At 40.7% G+C, this 18,902-nt stretch overlaps 1 protein-coding gene across 3 annotated transcripts in view; it reads right to left on the bottom strand.

The window, feature by feature from the left end:
* The window catches only part of LOC126354993 (zinc finger protein jing), a 625,696-nt gene extending 610,438 nt beyond the window's left edge, over positions 1–15,258 (bottom strand). The window contains exon 1 of one of the 3 annotated variants that reach the window (XR_007565427.1): positions 14,129–14,496. Coding sequence is in view for 1 of the 3 variants with exons in the window: in XM_050005104.1 (XP_049861061.1) it covers positions 14,129–14,466 (338 nt within the window). In the remaining 2 variants the exon portion in view is untranslated. Of the gene's footprint in view, positions 1–14,128 lie in introns of all 3 variants that reach the window. The other 2 variants (XR_007565426.1, XM_050005104.1) reach the window with 2 other exon arrangements.
* Between the last annotated feature and the right edge of the window lie 3,644 nt (positions 15,259–18,902).

Below are 18,902 nucleotides of genomic sequence, written 5' to 3'. Positions count from 1 at the left end.
CTGAGTTTATGAAACTTCGTCTAGATTTAAGCTTTTTGGGCATGGTTTGATAGCTGTGTAGCAGGTATCGCTTGTCATTCACCCGTTTCTTTCTTTCAAACTCAGGAATGATTTTCCGACGTTTGGTGAGGCAATACCCGATATATAATGGTCCATTCTAAAAGAGTTCAGGCTGCCACTTATCTTCCTGCAGGTATCCACCATATCCAGCAACAGAAAGCAGGTGGCGAATGCTGTGGAACGGAATACGTTCGAGTTGGTGCCTCACTTTGCAGATGTCAGTTTGGTCAGTATGCCATTACGTGCTCCTATTTTAGCTTATGTTTTCTCGGTATGTTTCTTACATGTTAAGGTTCTATCGAGACGGATGTCCTTATAGGATAGATAGGGACAGTTGTTCAAGATCGTACCATTCCAGACTTCTTTCTTGCCTCCCGGTTGTTAAGGTGAAATACATACAATTGAATTTTATTGGGGTTTGGTTTTATATGATTACGTTTGTAGTAGTTTACGAGCATTGCAAGGTCTTCGCCCAAGTCATTTTCAATTTCATTACAGATTTTGCTTGTGCTCAGTTGATATTCATGACTGTCACGGTCAAGCCTAACCTACTTCTCGCGCAATAAAAGCTGACACTCGGTGCGGTGGCTGATGGGAGCCATTGAAATGGGAAATTTACGGTCGCTCCCATCAGCCACCGCGCAGTGTCAACTTAGACTGCGCTAGTAAACAATGTTCGCATTTAAAATTAACCATTACGTTGCACTAATTATTTAACATTCTCTGTACTTCTGTGAGATTTTACTTACGATTTATGCGTCCCATGCCTCATATCCACGTATTTCCCGGCAAAGTTATATCGCAGAAATGTATCGCAACGTCTTCTGAGCTCTCTGAAATTTACTTCAGGACTAGGTTAGTAACTTTACTCGACCTTCACAATACTACTACAATACGGCGGAATTAAAATTTGCTTCAGGATATCGATTATCGATTCTGACTGCGTCGATCTTTGCAGTAATAATAGCTACGTACTCAATTGTTTCCCACTAGAGCGACTTCCATTTATTGTATTGCACTAGTGTTAAGGATATTGAAGAATTTTGATTTTTAACTTCCATAATTTCAATTAGAATAGTATTTTCGTTGGCTATATTTTTTATTTCTATTACTTACACTTTCATCACAATGTGACTTCGTTATAAACTAGAAAATTGGCAAACACTTGCAATTGCAATCGAAACTGATTTAATTTTTAGCGTAAATAAAGGTTTTATTGAAACGTAAACATGTAAACACCTTATTATGTAAGAACTGTATGTTCATTGGAATGTTTTCTTCATTTATTTCCTTAAAGCATCCGATTAATTGCCTATTTTATATATCGGTGAAGTGATCAAAAGTGGTCGCCCATCATACTGGTATTTTGGCAGCTCCGACGAGTCTTTCCACCTTAGATGTAATGAAAGCGCTCACTTCGTTTCTCATTGACATTACCAAAATTTTCAAGGAAAACACGACGCAACTGTTCAAAAAGTGAATCTTGACGCCCGTCAGTTTGCGTAACTTCTCTAACGTTTCTAGCATGTTGTCTACAACGGAAATATAATATACGTAGTTTTAATTGCCTAAGACGTTACTAACTAGCCACCCGACCACTCAGTCATTTTTGATTAAATGTTAGAATCCAACCACGTTTTTAGAATGTCAGGGCCAACAACCACGCCTTCTTTTCAGCTTTTTTCTGATGGACAAGGAAACTCCTCGGAGGGATATTTGAATCAGTATCTATATTCGGGTATGGCAATAAACTACTTCATTAGCAGTAACTTAATGTGTAGGGCTGGTAACAGAATTTCTTTCCCATAAAAAAAGAAAATATAGTTAACTTTGACCTAGGAAAGAAATTTCAGTGGAAATGAAATAGTTGTTCCCAAAAACTCTGTTTTTCGATTGCAACGCAGAATTTAATCAAAATATAATTGACATAGCACATGAAACATAAATGAATTAAACCTCTAAAATACTTTTTTTTAATTGAGTATTTGTTGTTAAAAGATGGTGGATAACACGGTTTTTGTATCACACTAGGTTTCAACACACTAAAAACCGACGAAAATAAGCCACCTCCTTTTAAAAAAGTTTATTCATCGTTGGCTTGCGTTATCTGACGTTTCGCCATCTCGTGGTGGGCTGAAAGTCGATCCGAAACGCATACACTTCTGGGATTCAGCACTTATAATCTGCAAGATCGGTGGACTCTGTCTGAATGTCTTCTGTCTGACCTAGGGGGTTATGAGACGATTTAATTTGCTTACATGTAGGTTTTTCGTGGTTTCATTTTAGTGCAAGAGTGTTTTAAAATCGAAAATGAAGACCTATGGTTTTTCTTATGCTTCCAGTTAACGTGGTATGGTTCATAACCTAAAGATGAGGTGATATGAAAAATTATTTCAAGTATCATACAATCACTGGATGAGTGATGTGATAGAAGGCGTATTCACGTCTAAAGTAAGAGATGAACGAAGGCATCTGTAATATTCCAAAACCTTGTTCTGGAGGATAAACATTTTATTTAGGAAAGTACCTGCAGCCAAGCCCCCACATCTCACACCCGTATAATAAAGGTGAAATGACCAGCATCTTTCAAACGAGTAATTTCGCTGTGCTGGTCTTCGACTGCCCCTGAGGAATGGCTAAACGATTTTTAAGCTAGCCGAGTGTCGATTACATACGTCAGTTATGTGATGTTACCTTAAGGTGAAACGTTTCACCGACGCACACCCGGGAAGGACATGCGTGCGACCTCACGGGCGGGGATTATATGTAAATTGTCCGAGGATATTTCCGTGGCCTTTACCGTCAGGCACTCCCACTTGCTATCTGCTGTCGTCGTTCCCAGATACTACGTTTACATGGGGCTCCCAAACCCAGTTTTACTAAACCGAATACCCCAATATCACTTCTGACTAGTGAGGTAAATACTCCCAAAATCGATTTTGGAAATGCGATTCTAGTTGTCAGATTTTTTTCTTCCACAGTCGATTTTCACTTCACTGTAAAGGCTCGGCTGATACGAAAAGCTCGTAGTTGCTTTAACAAATATCGGCTAATCTGCACACGATTTTTTGTGCAACGAAGGAGAAGATGAAATACTGGACAGACCAACAATTTAATCACACCGTATATTTCTGTGAAGAGAGACGCCAAAGGTACTAACGAAATGGGAAACCAGAGAAGCTGATTTTCAGAGGTCAACTGCGTAAAACAATTTCCCGTAGGAAATAGGATATTGACCGGGATAGCAAAAACCCACTCACGGTTGCCATGTAAACACGACAGCCCAATATGGGTTCCCAAGTTCAGTTTTGGTCTTCTAGAAGTTGTGTCGCGTGTAAACATATTGTGTGAGTCAGGATTCCAACATCTCTTGCCCTTAGGCTTTTCCTTTCAGATTATTTTCCATCGGATAGTCCTCTGCCAAAGACTCCAAAACACACTCCTCTAGCCAATAATCGAAAATCACAATTACCGCATCATTACGCTGTCTGTTATTTTACAGTACAATGACCAACAAAACCCTTTGTTTTTTCCAGTCCCAGAGGTATGAAGCCAGCACGCTCACTACGCTACCTCTCTCGGGAAAATTACAATCGTTTCCCTCTGTCATCCTGTTGATAAATTAAAAGATATCTTCCAGACATGAACAAACGCAATGCACCGACCAGTCACAAAAACTGACATGTACTAAGTGGAAAGTTGCTCCGACAAAATTCGCGGGCAGGGACACCCTGCCCTGACACAAAAAATATGCACTTTGTGAAAGAGACTGCTGCACCTCCAGTGGGTTATAAATTTGAAACTGATTCATATACACAGGGTAGCAGTCGTGAAATGTAGGAACGTAACACTCCAGCCAGCAACGCTAGTGCAGTCGTTGAAAGCCAATAAGACGATTACATCCCACGCACAAAAACCGAAGGAGCGTCGGTTGCGCCTCGTGTAAGTGATGTCAAGACCAGAATACATCTGGTGTGTGTGTGTGTGTGTGTGTGTGTGTGTGTGTGTGTGTGTGTGTGTGTGTTCCAGGAGAGCTCTGGAACGCCTGGAGCAATTTCAGCCAAACCATTCGAGGACCATAAATAAATAAATAAATAGAACAGTGAGGGTGAGGCATTGTTCACCCCTGGGAGCGAAGATTACGGTAATAAGTGGGTGAAACGCAATAAACATCCACAACTCTGGAATACCTTGCACAATTTCAACAAAACTTAGTACACGCGGCAATTACTGTGAACAAAATGATACTACAGGGTAAGACACTCCTGGCTCTAGTAACCAGGGAGCGGAGGATGGGGGTAGGTTGATGGTTTACAAAGGTTATTTCGTAGAAAGGCAAGTCAAGAACCAAACTTTACATACGTATGAGTTAGTATCGGGGGGGAAAATTAGGGGCAAGGAGATGAGGTTAGTGTGTACGGGGCACGTAGGCAGTCGAATGGATGGTAGGTGCGCCAACGAAGCTGTTTCCTGGATTCACTTAGACTTATCAACCACGACTGAAGTGCTATCACGCAATGGTACGAAACCATTCAGACGACTATTACCGCGTAAACGGAGCTACGGTATCTACTGAGTGGTTATAATTGAAGTGCAGCTACTCACAGAGTTCCAGTCGGGGCTGTAACTCGTATGGCAGCGAAACTTTGTAGATACTGAAATGCGTTAATCCGGAACAGATTTACGCTGGAGAAAGAAAAAGAGGAAAAAAATCCAATTCTGGGCTCCAGCTGCAAACCTGGAGCTGTGACCACAAGAAATACGTATGAAAATGTTTCCATATGTAGTGGATTAGGAACGGGATGTGGGCAGAAAAGATCAGACAAGTGTGAAGACGTAATGTTGATTTTATATTACCTGCCGCTCACAATTTATCCAGTAGGAGCACCGCAGACGTCGACGATATCATGTACAGCACCGGCTTTGCACCTTGTAGCCAACATTTAAACTAATTTTTTTTTCTGCGTAAATCGGTTCCACATTAACGCATTAGCGTATCTACCAAATTTAATTTCGCTGCTGTACTATAATTACAGACCACACTCGACCTCTATGATTAGCTACACTTTAATTATAACCACCTGGTACATTCAACGGCCTGTTTTTACAGAATAGCGTACATCTTCGCCCATCAGAATTGCAAAACACACACACACACACACACACACACACACACACACACACACACACACAGAGAGAGAGAGAGAGAGAGAGAGAGAGAGAGAGAGAGAGAGAGAGAGAGAGAGAGAGAGAGTTAACAATAAGTCAAATACGAAAATAAGTCAAACTGGAACCTCTTGCTATCTTTCTGTAAATGCTCTACCTATGTTCTATTCCGTGTTCGCAAAGTAAATTCAGTTTCTCGGGATCCGCCTTCTTCAAATATCACATTTTATTGTTTCACTCTAACATGATTGTAGTACGAGGACACGGCAACATTCAGAAGCAGGCTCTGGTTTCGTCAGGTTTGCTTCCGGCTAAGACCATCAACATACACAAACCACAATACCGCTACGCATGGTGGAAAGTACCTTGTACCAATACTATTATAGACCCTTTGTTGTTCCACCCGCAGACGGAGCGAGGGAAAAGCGACTGTCGGTATGATTCCGTACGAACCCTAATTTTTCTATCTTATTTGTTTACGCGGTCCTAAAACGAAAGAATCAATCTGTAGTCAGCCACAAATGCCTATTCTCTATATTTTCTCAATAGTATTTCGCGAAAATAACGCCATCTTCACTCCAGACACACATATTTTAGTTTACAGAACACTTCCGTCGATCGAACCTACCGGTAACAAATCTAGCAGCCCACTGCTAAACTACATCGATGTCTTCCTGTAACGGATCTGGTGACGGTTCCAAATACTCAATCAGTACTCGAGAGTGTGTCGCACAAGTGCTCGGTGCGACGGTAGTCACATGTATCGATGCGGGGGGAACAATTGGCTATCACGCTGAAGCTCGGAACCTCTTGCGAAACCGGATGACCCTCGGAACAGGCCAAGGCCCTAAACCGAGCAGGCGGCTGCCACGACGTACATTTCTTTCCGACCCGAACCACACACGAGTTCTGTTTCGCTAGCGACGTACGGTATTTAGTATGATGCACCGCTTATTGTGCAACACCGGGCGCGGTACATCTACAGAGGTGATACACGATGGTCGTTCCGAAAGTAATGCCACCTATTTTTATTTATGGGAACTACAGGAGATACATAAATCACAACAGCACATCTAAATGGAGCAAAATTTCAGCTACACACTGTCATTTTTCCACACAGTCACCACCATTCGTAATGCACTTTAGCCAAGCATGAACCAGAGCCTACACGTCGCGCTTGTAAAAATCGAGACCAGTTGAGGTTAACCACTTCCTTGCAGCTGTGACAACAGCATCCGAGTCTTCAAAATGTCTGACACGTAGACTGTCTTTCAGAAGCCCAAAGAGATGGAAGTCTTTAGGCGCATGTTGTGAAACACTCGAGCGGAATTTCGCAATGAGTTCTTCGTCACAAAACAGGTATGAGGCCTGGCGTTATCATGTTGCAGATGGAAGTTGGTCTTCTTCTCTGCCTTACCTCGGAAATCCGGGTTTTCAGGTTAGTCCGTGTCATCTTGTAGCGTGCTGAATCGACAGTTTCTCCAGGATATCCAAAAGAATCACACCCTGGCTATCCCAGAAGAGTGTGCAGGTCACTTTTCCTGCTTTTTCCCTAGCTCCGCCTGCGGGTGGAGCAACAAAGGGTCTATAATAGTATCGGTATGATTCCGTACGAGCCCTAATTTTTCTTATCTTGTTTACGCGGTCCTAAAACGACACGGCAACATCCAGAAGCAGGCTCCAGTTTCGTTAGGTTTGCTTCGGGCTAAGACCATCAACATACACAAACCACAAGCCACCATACGGCTGCGCATGGTGGAAGGTACCTTGTATGAGCCTGCAGCACCTCTGTAGAAATGCGCGCACGCACGCATCTTCAGTAAACTGCGAGCATGTGATATCTCTCTGTCTCCTCCTCGGCTTCGAGATCCAAACGACAGGAGACAGCAACGCCCAGGCTGACGGCGTGTTCCTCACTTCCGGTAGGCGTTCGATAGTCCTGCAGAGTCGCCTTGCGGACAAAACGCTAGCGCAGAGGACAACGGAGCACTTCGTGACTGGACTGGAGTGTTCCTAAGAAATTCTGTGTGTCATGGGAAGAGACCGTTAGATGAGAAGATTGTTTCGAGCGTATCTCGAGGTCATGTCATCAGAGGACCGTCGCTTTGATGGCGAATGTGAATATCCTGGTGGAAAAGGAAGGGGGAGGAGGGTTTCAACAGCAGAAAATACACGAGGCTCATGTATTACACTGTGCTATAGAACGGACTCGCAATGCCAGAAAACTTTAGTGAAACGTAGGAAAACTTTCAGACGAGGACTTGTAGTTGACCCTCAACATAAATAACTGTAACAGTGCACATAAATAGACGGAGAATACCCTTTCGGGTTTAACTGTCACTCGGAAACATCACTCCTATGTAACAGCTAGTGGTAGAAGATCGGAAGGATTGAAAGTTGAGTGGCCACAAGTGTAGGAAAGGCGAGGAAGTGCAATTTAAACATGGAAGAGGTAGTTTACTAACCCCCGTTCGACATTTTATAGAGTACAGCTCATCAGTCTTGAATCATTACCAGACGAGGCTATTAACAGATAGAAAAAGTAACAGAGAAGAGCGGCCCACATCGTCACAGGCTGAGATAGTAACAGCAAGAGCATAGCAGAATGTTCATCAAACTCCAGTGGTCGAAGGTACCACTGAGGTGTTGCGCATCACATCTCCAGAAGATTCAACTAGCATATGACTTTCTCCCGTACGCATCTCACGAAATGAACACGACCACTGTGACAAAAATCAGAGAAACTGTAGCTTATCCACAGAGGCACAACAGTCGAGATTTTTCCCCATCTTCCAATTTCCTCTGGAGGGAGATAGAGAGAGGGACACTTGAGAAGCGTAATGTCCTTTGGTGCCTCAGTTTATGTTATGATGTTCTGCTTCTTTTTGTATGGACCATTAGGGTGTCTTATATTTAATTAGTCCTGTGACATTTTTTTTATTTGACAGGTTTTTTCCTTGGTGTCTAGGGTAACCTCTGCAAGAGGGCGGTGTTGACTTTTCTGTTTATCTTGCTTTGGTATTCATTCTCTCTTTTCGTTTATTTAATTAATTAGGTGAAAGATTAGTTTCATTGCTGGTCCGGTAATATTTATGCGATCTCTGGCGTTATTTTGAGGACAGGTGTGTTTGTATTTGGGAGGCTGAATTCTGTCGGTTCTGTTGCTAGGAATTCTGGAGTGAGTGTTTTGTAGGAGGTTTTCCAGTTTATTCCCACGCAGTCTATGAGCTGTAACAGGTGCTCTTTCGTGGAAGGAATCTCCGTGGAATGGAGGAACAAAATTACAGCGGTACCCGACGAAACTTTATCACACACTGTGAGGTGCTTGCTATGTTCGACAAAAACATGGAAGCATCGCTATAAATGCGTACTGGAACATAAATGTAGATTCTAGACAAGCACGCTGGGTATTTGGCCAAGAACAGCGCCTGTGCAATGTCTTCAATACCTTGCAAGTGTCGGCCGTAGACACTACAGTGTTTTGTGTAGTTGTGAGGGCATCATGTCGGAGCTAAGTAAATTCGAACGTGGGCAAACTGTTTGTGCTTGTTTGGTGGATGCTTCCGTATCAAGGCAACCATACAGCCGAGGCATCGCGTAGAATATTTATACCGATTACAGGGAAAGGAGGAAAACAGCATCCGCCAAGTCGTAACGTGGACGAAAAGTGTGTGTTGAGCAGTCGTGTCGGACGGTAGTTGCAGAGGACTGTGACGAAAAGTCACAACAGAACTGAGCGTCACACTTGCGAATTCTGTCAGCAGCCAAACAACACCACGGGAGCTGCAGATGTGATGCCAATGCCCGTAACACGAAAATCTGGTGCCGAAGTCAAAAACTCTGGACTATGGAGCAATTGGAGAAAGTCATTTGGTCGAATGAGTTAGTTTCACACTGTTTACAACTTCTGGCCGGGTTTACAACGCAATAGTGAAACATGGCGGGGTTTCGATGACGATTTGGGCTGATTTCGTGGGCCCGTAGGTACTCTGCAAGGCTGCCAAGCATTATGCGGTTGTATTGACTGATCGGGTTCATCCCGTCGTACAATATTTGTTCCCCGATGGTGATACTGTGCTCCAAGACGTCAGGGCGTCTCTTCGCACAGCTCGCATCGTCTAGAACTGCTTTTGTGGGCACCAGGATGATTGTCGTATCTCCCCTGGCTACCACACTCGACAGGTCTCGGTATTATTGAGCCCCTTTGGAGAAGAGTGCGTAATCGCTATCCACCTCCATCATCGTCACCCGAATTTGAAGTTTTCAGGAAGAAAGGCATAGGAGCCACTGAAAACCCTACAAGACTGGTACTTATCCATTCCGAGTCGACTGGAAACTGTTTTCAATACCAACAATTTTTACATACAGTATTAGATACGATAATGTGTTGTGTTTCCATATTTTTGTCCCCACCTTGTACATCTCTAGCTAGCGGAGTGCGACTCTCTCTCTCTCTCTCTCTCTCTCTCTCTCTCTCATGAGTGTGTGTATCGCCTAAGCAAACGTACAGCAGAAAAAAAGTTCACATTATTCATCTCCCACAAAGCTTGATCGCCTAGCATACAAACAGACCGCCAGTGTACATTCGTACTGTAAAGGAAACATAGCTGCCATCTACTTAACGTACTAATTGTTTCCAAATTCCTTGTCGGAAAAGTGCTCACATTACATTACAGGTGCGTGTACTGCGTCGAAGAAAGTGTTTCACATTCGCAGAAAAGGGGAAAGAGTGGGACGACTTCGATACATCATTCTCCCAGTTATATAAAAGGATACAATTTACAAAAGGAACGATTTAAGGGCTGCGTTCGTGTCCTCGCTTGCGAAGCTAAAACTAAAAAACACAAACGATCGAAGAGAGCGGTTAATAAGTCAGGCAAGCTACATTCTGCGGCAAATGAGTTTTCTTAAGCCTAGAGAACGTTTGCGTATTCTAATTCCATAGTCGGTAACTTTGTGATATTCGGAGCTTTGGATAACCACACAGTGATTCTTATTCCCCGTAATGGAATTGTGTGTCCGGATAATCCGTCAGGCGATATTTCTCCATTCCTGAAACATTAATTACAAACTGACACACTCACATTCATAATGAGACATGTCCATCGAGAAGGAATACTTTCGTTTTAGAGAAGGTAGCTGCCGTTAAACATTACTGCGCACTGCTCAAATGCGGACATTCGCGTGCTACAGCAAGCATGTAATCGAATGGTGCGTGGTATTAAAAGCAATCAGAAACGCATTCAAAGAGTTTGTATGCTAAACTACCGCTTCTCAGTAGACTTATTCCTTAGTGAGACATATTATAAATAACACAGCCTTCATTTAAAAAACAGCAGCACATTTCACAAAACCACAACTAGCAACATCATGATATACACGAAACGTTGTGAAGCACTTACTTTGGTTAAAAAAAAGGCCACTACTAAGAAACATAAGTTTTTACTGACTTGCTTGTAACGATAAAAATATGTGAGGTACAATTTAAGAGGAGCCTGCTTCTAATAAACTGAATCAGCATGTTCGAAGAAAATTTACCGTTGGTGTATGTTTTGCAGCTTTTACTTGATAGAAGTGAGGCATGGACTTTTAATTCGGAAAAACTATTGAGTAACTGAAGATAGCTGATGAGAATTACTGGAAGAGAAAGTAATACTGGCGGAAGTAACCTATTGGTGTGAAAAACGTAATTAACACAGCATCGAAAATGCAATTAGATGGGCGAATGGACGGTAGATGGACCAAAGAATTTTTGCTGGATTGCAAGATACAAAAAAGACAGAAGGAACCAAGGAACGTTACAGTTTAACGTCCCGTCGACAGCGAAGTCATTAGAGGGAGCAGAAGCTCGGATTGTATCAACGATGGGGAAGGAAATTGGCCGTGCCCTTTTCAAAGGAACCATCCCGGCATTTACTTGGAGCGATTTCGACAAATCACGGGAAACCTACATATGTATGGCAGGGCAGGGTTCGAGAAGACCAAGACGACGATCTAGTGAAAGGTGGGTAGACGACACTAGATAACTAGCAACGTGGATGTGCAAACTCAAAAAAACAAAAATAAAAAACCGGCGATGTATGAAGAAGTTAAGGGGAGCCGTTGTTCAGTAGTGGACATCATGGTAGAGAGAAGTCTTAAGAATCTTTTGCTTGTCTGCCATCTCTCTTGTCCCGCATGCACGATCTGATTTCTGAGTATTTTTCGGGTGTCATCATTAAATCAAGGCTGTCCATTATCAAATTACTTGGTGGCTTTCTTCCGTTTGCTTTGGACAGTAACTTTTAAAATAGATGCAAGTCTTCTGCGCATGTAGGATACTAATTAAATATGGTTGCTTATCTATTCTAGTAAAAGTAAATATGCTACCAGTTTTCTTGACAGGCATGAAATGAGTTTCATATGCATACTGACATTTGGGGGCTTGTTCCCATGGACGTTATGCACGATAACTTTATGAAGCCGTGGTATGGGTACTAAAAAAATCAAAAACAGCACACACACATACAGAGAGAGAGAGAGAGAGAGAGAGAGAGAGAGAGAGAGAGACGCGGATATCAAATTGCAGACTGTGCCCCTGCGTTTTCTGCAACTTTGTTATACATTTTGAAAAAGTGTATTATGAGGCAGGATTACGTTAATCATTGTACAATGACAACTAAACTTCTTGCTTCCGCAATATTCGTTACATGCATTAGCTTAATTTACACTGCTGACTACGTAGAGCTTGTGGGCGCATGAATGGCAATCAACGAAAAACCTCGATTATCAAAATTATAACTTCTAAGGTACAGTCATTTCATCGATCAAATAATCATATCATTGTCTTTCAGCTAATGAAATTAAATGGTACATACCAAAATTACGTCGTTTATTTTTCTTGAACACCACTGCTGCTGACATCTGATTAACTATGGAAAAACTTGTAGCAGTGTTAGCACAATGTGATATACACAAGAGGACATCAGGGCATCAACAAAATCAACATAATTTATCGCTACACAGCTATAAACAACTGTAAAACTCTACAGCAATCTTTCGGTAACACCGTTTCATACTGACGTTGTGTAAACAGCCGAAATGTAAATCAAAATAGGCAGCAACAGTTAAGCTCTTAGTAGCTCGCATATATTTGACATTTTAGGGCAACTTCTACGTACCAAATAATGATTACTATCTATCTTTCGACCCAACAATTATCTTCGTGCATAGCTAACAACAAATGCTTGTGGTTATTACACTTTCAATTTTACTTATTTCTTTTCTTCAAAAGAAATAAACGTAAAATCACAGATGCTTTTGACAAACTGAAAATAGTTTTCTGAATTAACTCCAAATGACTCACAAAACAAACGTTCGATATCGACTTATGTTGCCACTTTTGGCTTATGGCAGCGAGATTAGGTTTTTAATGTGAAAAGTGTTCCGAAACAGGGTAGTTGAGCGAGCTGATGCATGATGGAACTGAGTCAGAGGTAAGAAATCAAAATACTAGATTAGGGAAGACGTAAATACGACTGTAATGAAAATTAAATAGAGGTAGACGCGGTATGTTCAGACGAATGGCAGAAGAAAATTATTTGCCCGATTCAAAAAGGTAAGATAAAAAACGAGATTAAGTCCTGAACTAAGACGGGCAGATAAAATTGGATAGCGTTTACGAGCAACATTGATTATATGCACCTAAGGCCTTATTGCATGGAAATGTCTGGAGACGGTCTTTATCCAGCAGTGGTCGTCTGCAGCTGACAACGACTATACATTAGTCTTCATATGTCGCTCTCGTTATTGGAATCACTCTGCTCAATACATGCACTCGTACAAATTTACATAGTAAATTGCTTTGCTCCTTAAATCGAGATATATCAATTCTAAATGTACGGACTTAATGGGAATGCTGACACAGCCGCTACACTCAAATATTCCTTTATGATTCCAAGAACGCCAGTTTTCAGTACGTGAAATTCCGTTCTAAAACTTTACTGTGCCATAATTAAAACAAAATAATTTTTCCCTATTGTGATACATGAGACGAGACAGACAAACATAGTATTAAGAAGTTTTGGTTGTGTAATAATAGGTAAAAAAAAGCCAATTGCAGAAACGAATACAAACTGACATTGTTGCAATAATTCTTTTGCCATTGGAGGCTGAATAAAAACATTCCGCAAACAAATTCGGCATACAAAAAAATGGAACAAGGGTGTTTTTAATCTCGCTAATTAACAAATATGATGCCGGGCAAATAAAAAAGTTACATCGTTGGATTGTTACTGCTTTAAAATATATCGCTACAAACTGAATTAATTAACAACATTGGTTGTGTTGTTACTTTTTCGTTGCTTGTTTTAGTGAAGTACAAATAATTTTTAAAAAAGGTAGCTGCGAGGATTATGATATAAGCGACATCCATATCAAATTACTATTGGCTACGTAAAACTATATCGCTCTCTCCACTACGAAGCAGCTCGTGCACATCGCGTAGCGTATGACCTGCATTACTGGCGAGAGAGAAAGTAGTGAAGTTGCAACGCAAGCCAAAGAAATGTTACGGCTGTTGTGACGAGGCAGGTGCCTGGCGCCAGTGCGTGCGCCCGTGAATTTGGGTGAAGGGCCCGCCTGCAGCAGAAGCATCGAACCCGGCAGCGGAGGCCACGGCGCTGCGCTGGCCGTGACATTCGGCAGCCGTTCAAATTAAAATGCTTTGCCTCAGCGCCTTGAGGACACGTACTGTTGTCTTCTGACTTAACATCGCCCTAGAACTCACCTGACCGCTGCTTGTGTACATAAACTGCCACCACAGATGTCAAATAACAGCGTGCTGCCTTTGTATTCGTTTCTGTGGTATAAAATCGACGCATTCCTCGCCTACTCGCCGCTGCAGCAAAGAGAAAAAACTCACCTGTCCGAGCTCTCGGAGCTGTCGTAGCGATCTGCACATCTCTTCTTCCTACAGTTGTCCCCCTCATTTGGACATAGGCTTGGAAATTCCACATGTTCTGAGTTGGCACCACAAAGCATTTTCGTAGCGTGCACACCCAAGCTCAGCACGCCATTCACTCGATAATTTGAACACAATTCTCCATTGTCGTCGCGAACATAGAATGACGGTTTAACACTGGTTACGTTTTTAGCCTTCATACAGTCTTTATGAGCTATTTTGAGAATATCTACTGTGTCTTTCGCTTTGATATCATTCTCTCGTCTCGCCGTCCCCTGAACACACAGCCCGTCTGCCATCTTGTTTGGTACGCACAGCAACACTGACGTGACGTCACAGACGCGGCGGAGTGGGGAGGCCAGCCCTCCACGTGACGTCACAAGTATTCGTCGCTAGCCCCTCCTTTCTCTGACTCTCACTGTTCATTGGCCAGCCGTCAATTACATAATTTTCTAGCAGGAGTAATGACTTCGTGTGGAGATATTAAATATGGATGTTTGACCCATTGACCTCGAGCGACGATGTTAAGATGCAGAAAAATCAATCGCTCAAGCAACTGAAATCTCTCCCAACCTAACTGTATATGTAAGTCACATAATTACATATTTTCGACATTATCACTACAAATACAGAGGCGTACATAACGCTGAAGCCCCAACAACAAAATTTACTGTCATTTACTTGCTTGCATCATTATCGAGCCTTTTTAAAAATATATCTTGTTAGTAATGAGTTATCAAAGTTGACGCTAACCCACATTTTTCATCTCGCGTCCTTGCGTATCATTACTGACGTAAACACTTTTTATATGTTTTGACGGTAGTTTGTAATTATGACCGTGAGAGAATGCGTCGAATTGTTCTGGGAGAACTTATGCGCTATCCTGAGTATGTGGCAGGGTTTTATTACTCAGAATACACATAAAATGACGTGATACTGCTCTGTGTATAGAACATATGCAAACTGTGCAGGTTTCGTTCTGTGGGCACACATATCCAATTTTCACTCTTCCACAAACAAAAATAAATAAAACAAATACCGGTAATGTGAACAAAACACGAAAATTTTAACTTCTTTATCAAGCGCATACTGGCTGTCAAAAGAAACAATTGACAAACGCGGTTATAAGGCAAAAATAATAACACCTTTTTCCCATCTTTTGCTCTTTGTTAACAATTGTTGATCGTGGTTGGCTTTTAAAATGATAGAAAAACATGATATTCATAACACATAAGATATAATAATGTTCGTCTTCCATACCTTGTGCGCCAGATATTGAATACATGTAAGCAAAAAGTATTGTAATGAAGGACTTCACTTGCATATATTGAAAATTTAGCCTGTATGTTTTGTGAAATAAGCAACAGTAAGACAAAACGGGTTTGTTGTGTTAAACATATAACCCACAGTCAGCAATTGGTAAATAAACAAATAATTGCAGATTTATTATGAATAAGTCAGTCTTCATTTACACTCAACTGTACAAAGGTTTAAGTTCAGAAAGTTAGATTAAGAGTTTGGCGATAAACAATGTCAATCTGAATTAATTCTTCTAGAAATATCTACCATGATAATTAGTGCAATACAACACGAAATTACCGTACTGATTTTGAAGTAATTTCATATAAAAATAAACTTAATAAATACAGCAACAATTTCTTCAGTGTTAATCAAAACTTCTTTAACTGTCAAAACTTACCTCAAACATGTTCACCACAAGAAATTACTTGTCAAAATTTCCCATACTGATTATGAGGTATACAAAACTTAACAATATGGGAACGCATGTTCTGTCAGTCAATATATAGGGAAAAAAGGGAGAAACAAAAGATAGCAGACAACAACCACCACAGAACACAAGTTGTCTTCTAAATATGTTAACAATCTGTACTATAATTTCTACTCTTTGTATTGATATAGAATTTCAGCACTATATTGTTTTTCCGTACCTGCTACCATGAACAGAACCAATAAAATATAGTTTATGCCACTTGGTAGTCTATGAGAAGAATGTGCTCAGTCTCTCATGCTACGATGTTAAATCTTAGTCCCTGCTATCAGGTATTACTGACTTATATTTCAAGTGATGCCAATATATTGAACTTAAAGTCATTAAACAGTAATTGAACAGTGTCATGCATAAGAATTTTAATACTGTAATGCTCACTCTTTGAAATTCTGAAGTTATCAAGGATACAATAAAGGAAAAATAGGTTACAGCTTGTACAGAAACCAGACTGCAATTTTAAGTTTCAAAGCCCATAAAAGGGAGGCAGTAGTTGAAATTGGAGTGGGGAGGGAGGGGGGGGGGGGGAGTTGTTTATCCTTCGTGTTATTCGGTCTGTAGGCCTACAATGAATAAGAAGCAAAGGATAAATTTCCTGCTGGAATTAAAAGTTCAAAAATAATAAATCCTGCAAGGTGTGTCAGTAACATTGTAATTCTATCCGAGAAGATGCAGGACGCCGAGACAGCTGAACAAAAGGAATCATGTCTTTGAAAGGGATTATAAGACTAAAAACAAAAGTAGAACAAGGGCAATGGAATGCAGTTACATTAAAACAGATAACATTGAAGAAATTGGATTAGGAAGAAGAGGTGAAAATAACAAATGAGTTATTTTTTTGGGAACCAAATTACTGACATACGCAAAAGTAAGATCAAATGTAGACTGGCAATAGCAAGAAAAAGTTTTATGAAAAAGAAAAAAATTGGTGACACAGAACATAAATTTAAGTGTTCAAAATGTGTGTGAAAGGTTATGGGACTTACCTGCTAAGGTCATTAGTCCCTAAGCTTACACACTACTGAACCTAAATTATCTTAAGGACAAACACACACACACACCCATGCCAGAGGGAGGACTCGAACCTCCGCCGGGACCAGCCGTACAGTCCATGACTGCAGCGCCTTAGACCGCTAGGCTAAGCCTGTGCAGCTTAAATTTAAGTGTTAGGCAATCACTTCTGAAAGTATCTGTCTGAATTCTAGTTTTACATGGAACAACAGAACAGAAGCTTTGAAATGTGCCGATAGAGACAAATATTGAAGATTATGTGGCTAAAATAAAAAACTAACAACATCAAGCAGAAACGTGTCTGGCACATGTGTAAAAAATTTGTTGGCTTTTGGATAAATTCTTTAACATGCTAGAAAAGACACACACACACACACACACACACACACACACACACACACACACACACACACACACACCTTGTACTGTGTGTGTATGTGTTCCTGCTTCTGCTTGTTAAAGGACTCGTCCAAAAGCTAGTATGTTTCCATTCTTTTTTGTGTGCCTCTGGACAGCTCAACACTTCAGCTGTCCAATGAATGATCTCCTTTAATCCTAATCTGTTTACTGAAATGAAATGATCGTATGGTATTGTTGGCCGGGAGGCCCCATTCGGGGGAGTTTGGCCGCCGTATTGTAAGTCCTCTTTAGTTGACGCCACATTGGCGACTTGCGGGTCAATGATGATTAAGGACACACAACACCCAGTCCCCTGCTGGGAATCGAACCCAGGCCCCGTGTGTGGCAGGCGGTAATGCTACCGTTAAGCTACAGAGGTGGACAGTCTGTTTACTGAAGTAGGATTATTGTAGTTTGAAACTACTGTTTTCAAAATACACTTTTAAAATTATATTTAACTTATTGCTTCAAGCACTTGTACATCATATCTTTTGGGCAGATGAATTACAATAGCACATTTCTCATATGTAACATTAAATAAGTTTAATTTTGAAGCAGCAGGCGGTATGGATGCTCTTATAGTACAGCATCTCAACCAGAGTACTCCATTTTAATTTCAGATATTTGGAATTCATTTAAGTCATTGTGGAGATGAGGAATTGAGTAAGTTCAACAAAATTTGTACAAATGAATAGTCATTTAACTCTTTCCCTGACACAGAGACTCAACAGAAACCTACAAATGAAATATGTTGAGGTATTCATTTTCCACTACAAACAAATAACATATCCTAAACTGAGTAGCCAGTTGAAGAACTTTACTTGCTGGACATACATTGCCGAGTGTATAGTCTGGTCAAAAAAGGTGTGTACAAAATGATGGGTGAAGCATTCTACCATTGTGTGCTATGGAGACTGGTAGAGCCATGGGAAATGTGTGATGGAAATTAAGTAGAACAGTTACTGTTACATATAGAAACAAAATACATAGAACCAAAGACGCTTGTGCATTCTACATCATACACATATGCAAAATGCACAGCTGCCCTTTCATGTGTGAACTTCACTTTAATGATGATAAAAATGTCAAAAATAATTAAAAGATTTGCTTCAGTCACAATCATAATACTTCTGTTAGAATTATTTCTGGACATATTATGCAACAAAAATGATTTTACACTGCAAAATATCTTTATACAGTATTTTAATGAAGTACGGAGTTGAATCTTTTTATTACTGAACTTTGTATATATTCTGTAATCACAAAACATTCACAGATTGCTTCTTCTGAGATTATATAGTTTTATGTTGTGCATTAGCATTACTGCCTGCTGAACAAAAACTGTTAGAATGTTTTGTTTTATTTTATACACAGCAGAAAATCATTATTGTTTAACTACAGAGTTATGTGCTTGACTTATCTAGAAAAAAAAGCCATAATTACACAATTAAAAAAAAAAAAGGGTTTTGCATCAGCCCGATTCCCAGAACTCCTGAAGATAGATGTTGATTGTGGATATTTTGTCACAGACACAGTTAT

Source organism: Schistocerca gregaria, chromosome 3 (assembly GCF_023897955.1).
Source record: "Schistocerca gregaria isolate iqSchGreg1 chromosome 3, iqSchGreg1.2, whole genome shotgun sequence".
Classification (NCBI taxonomy): Eukaryota; Metazoa; Arthropoda; class Insecta; order Orthoptera; family Acrididae; genus Schistocerca; species Schistocerca gregaria.
This window is presented reverse-complemented; position numbering and strand designations above follow the sequence as displayed.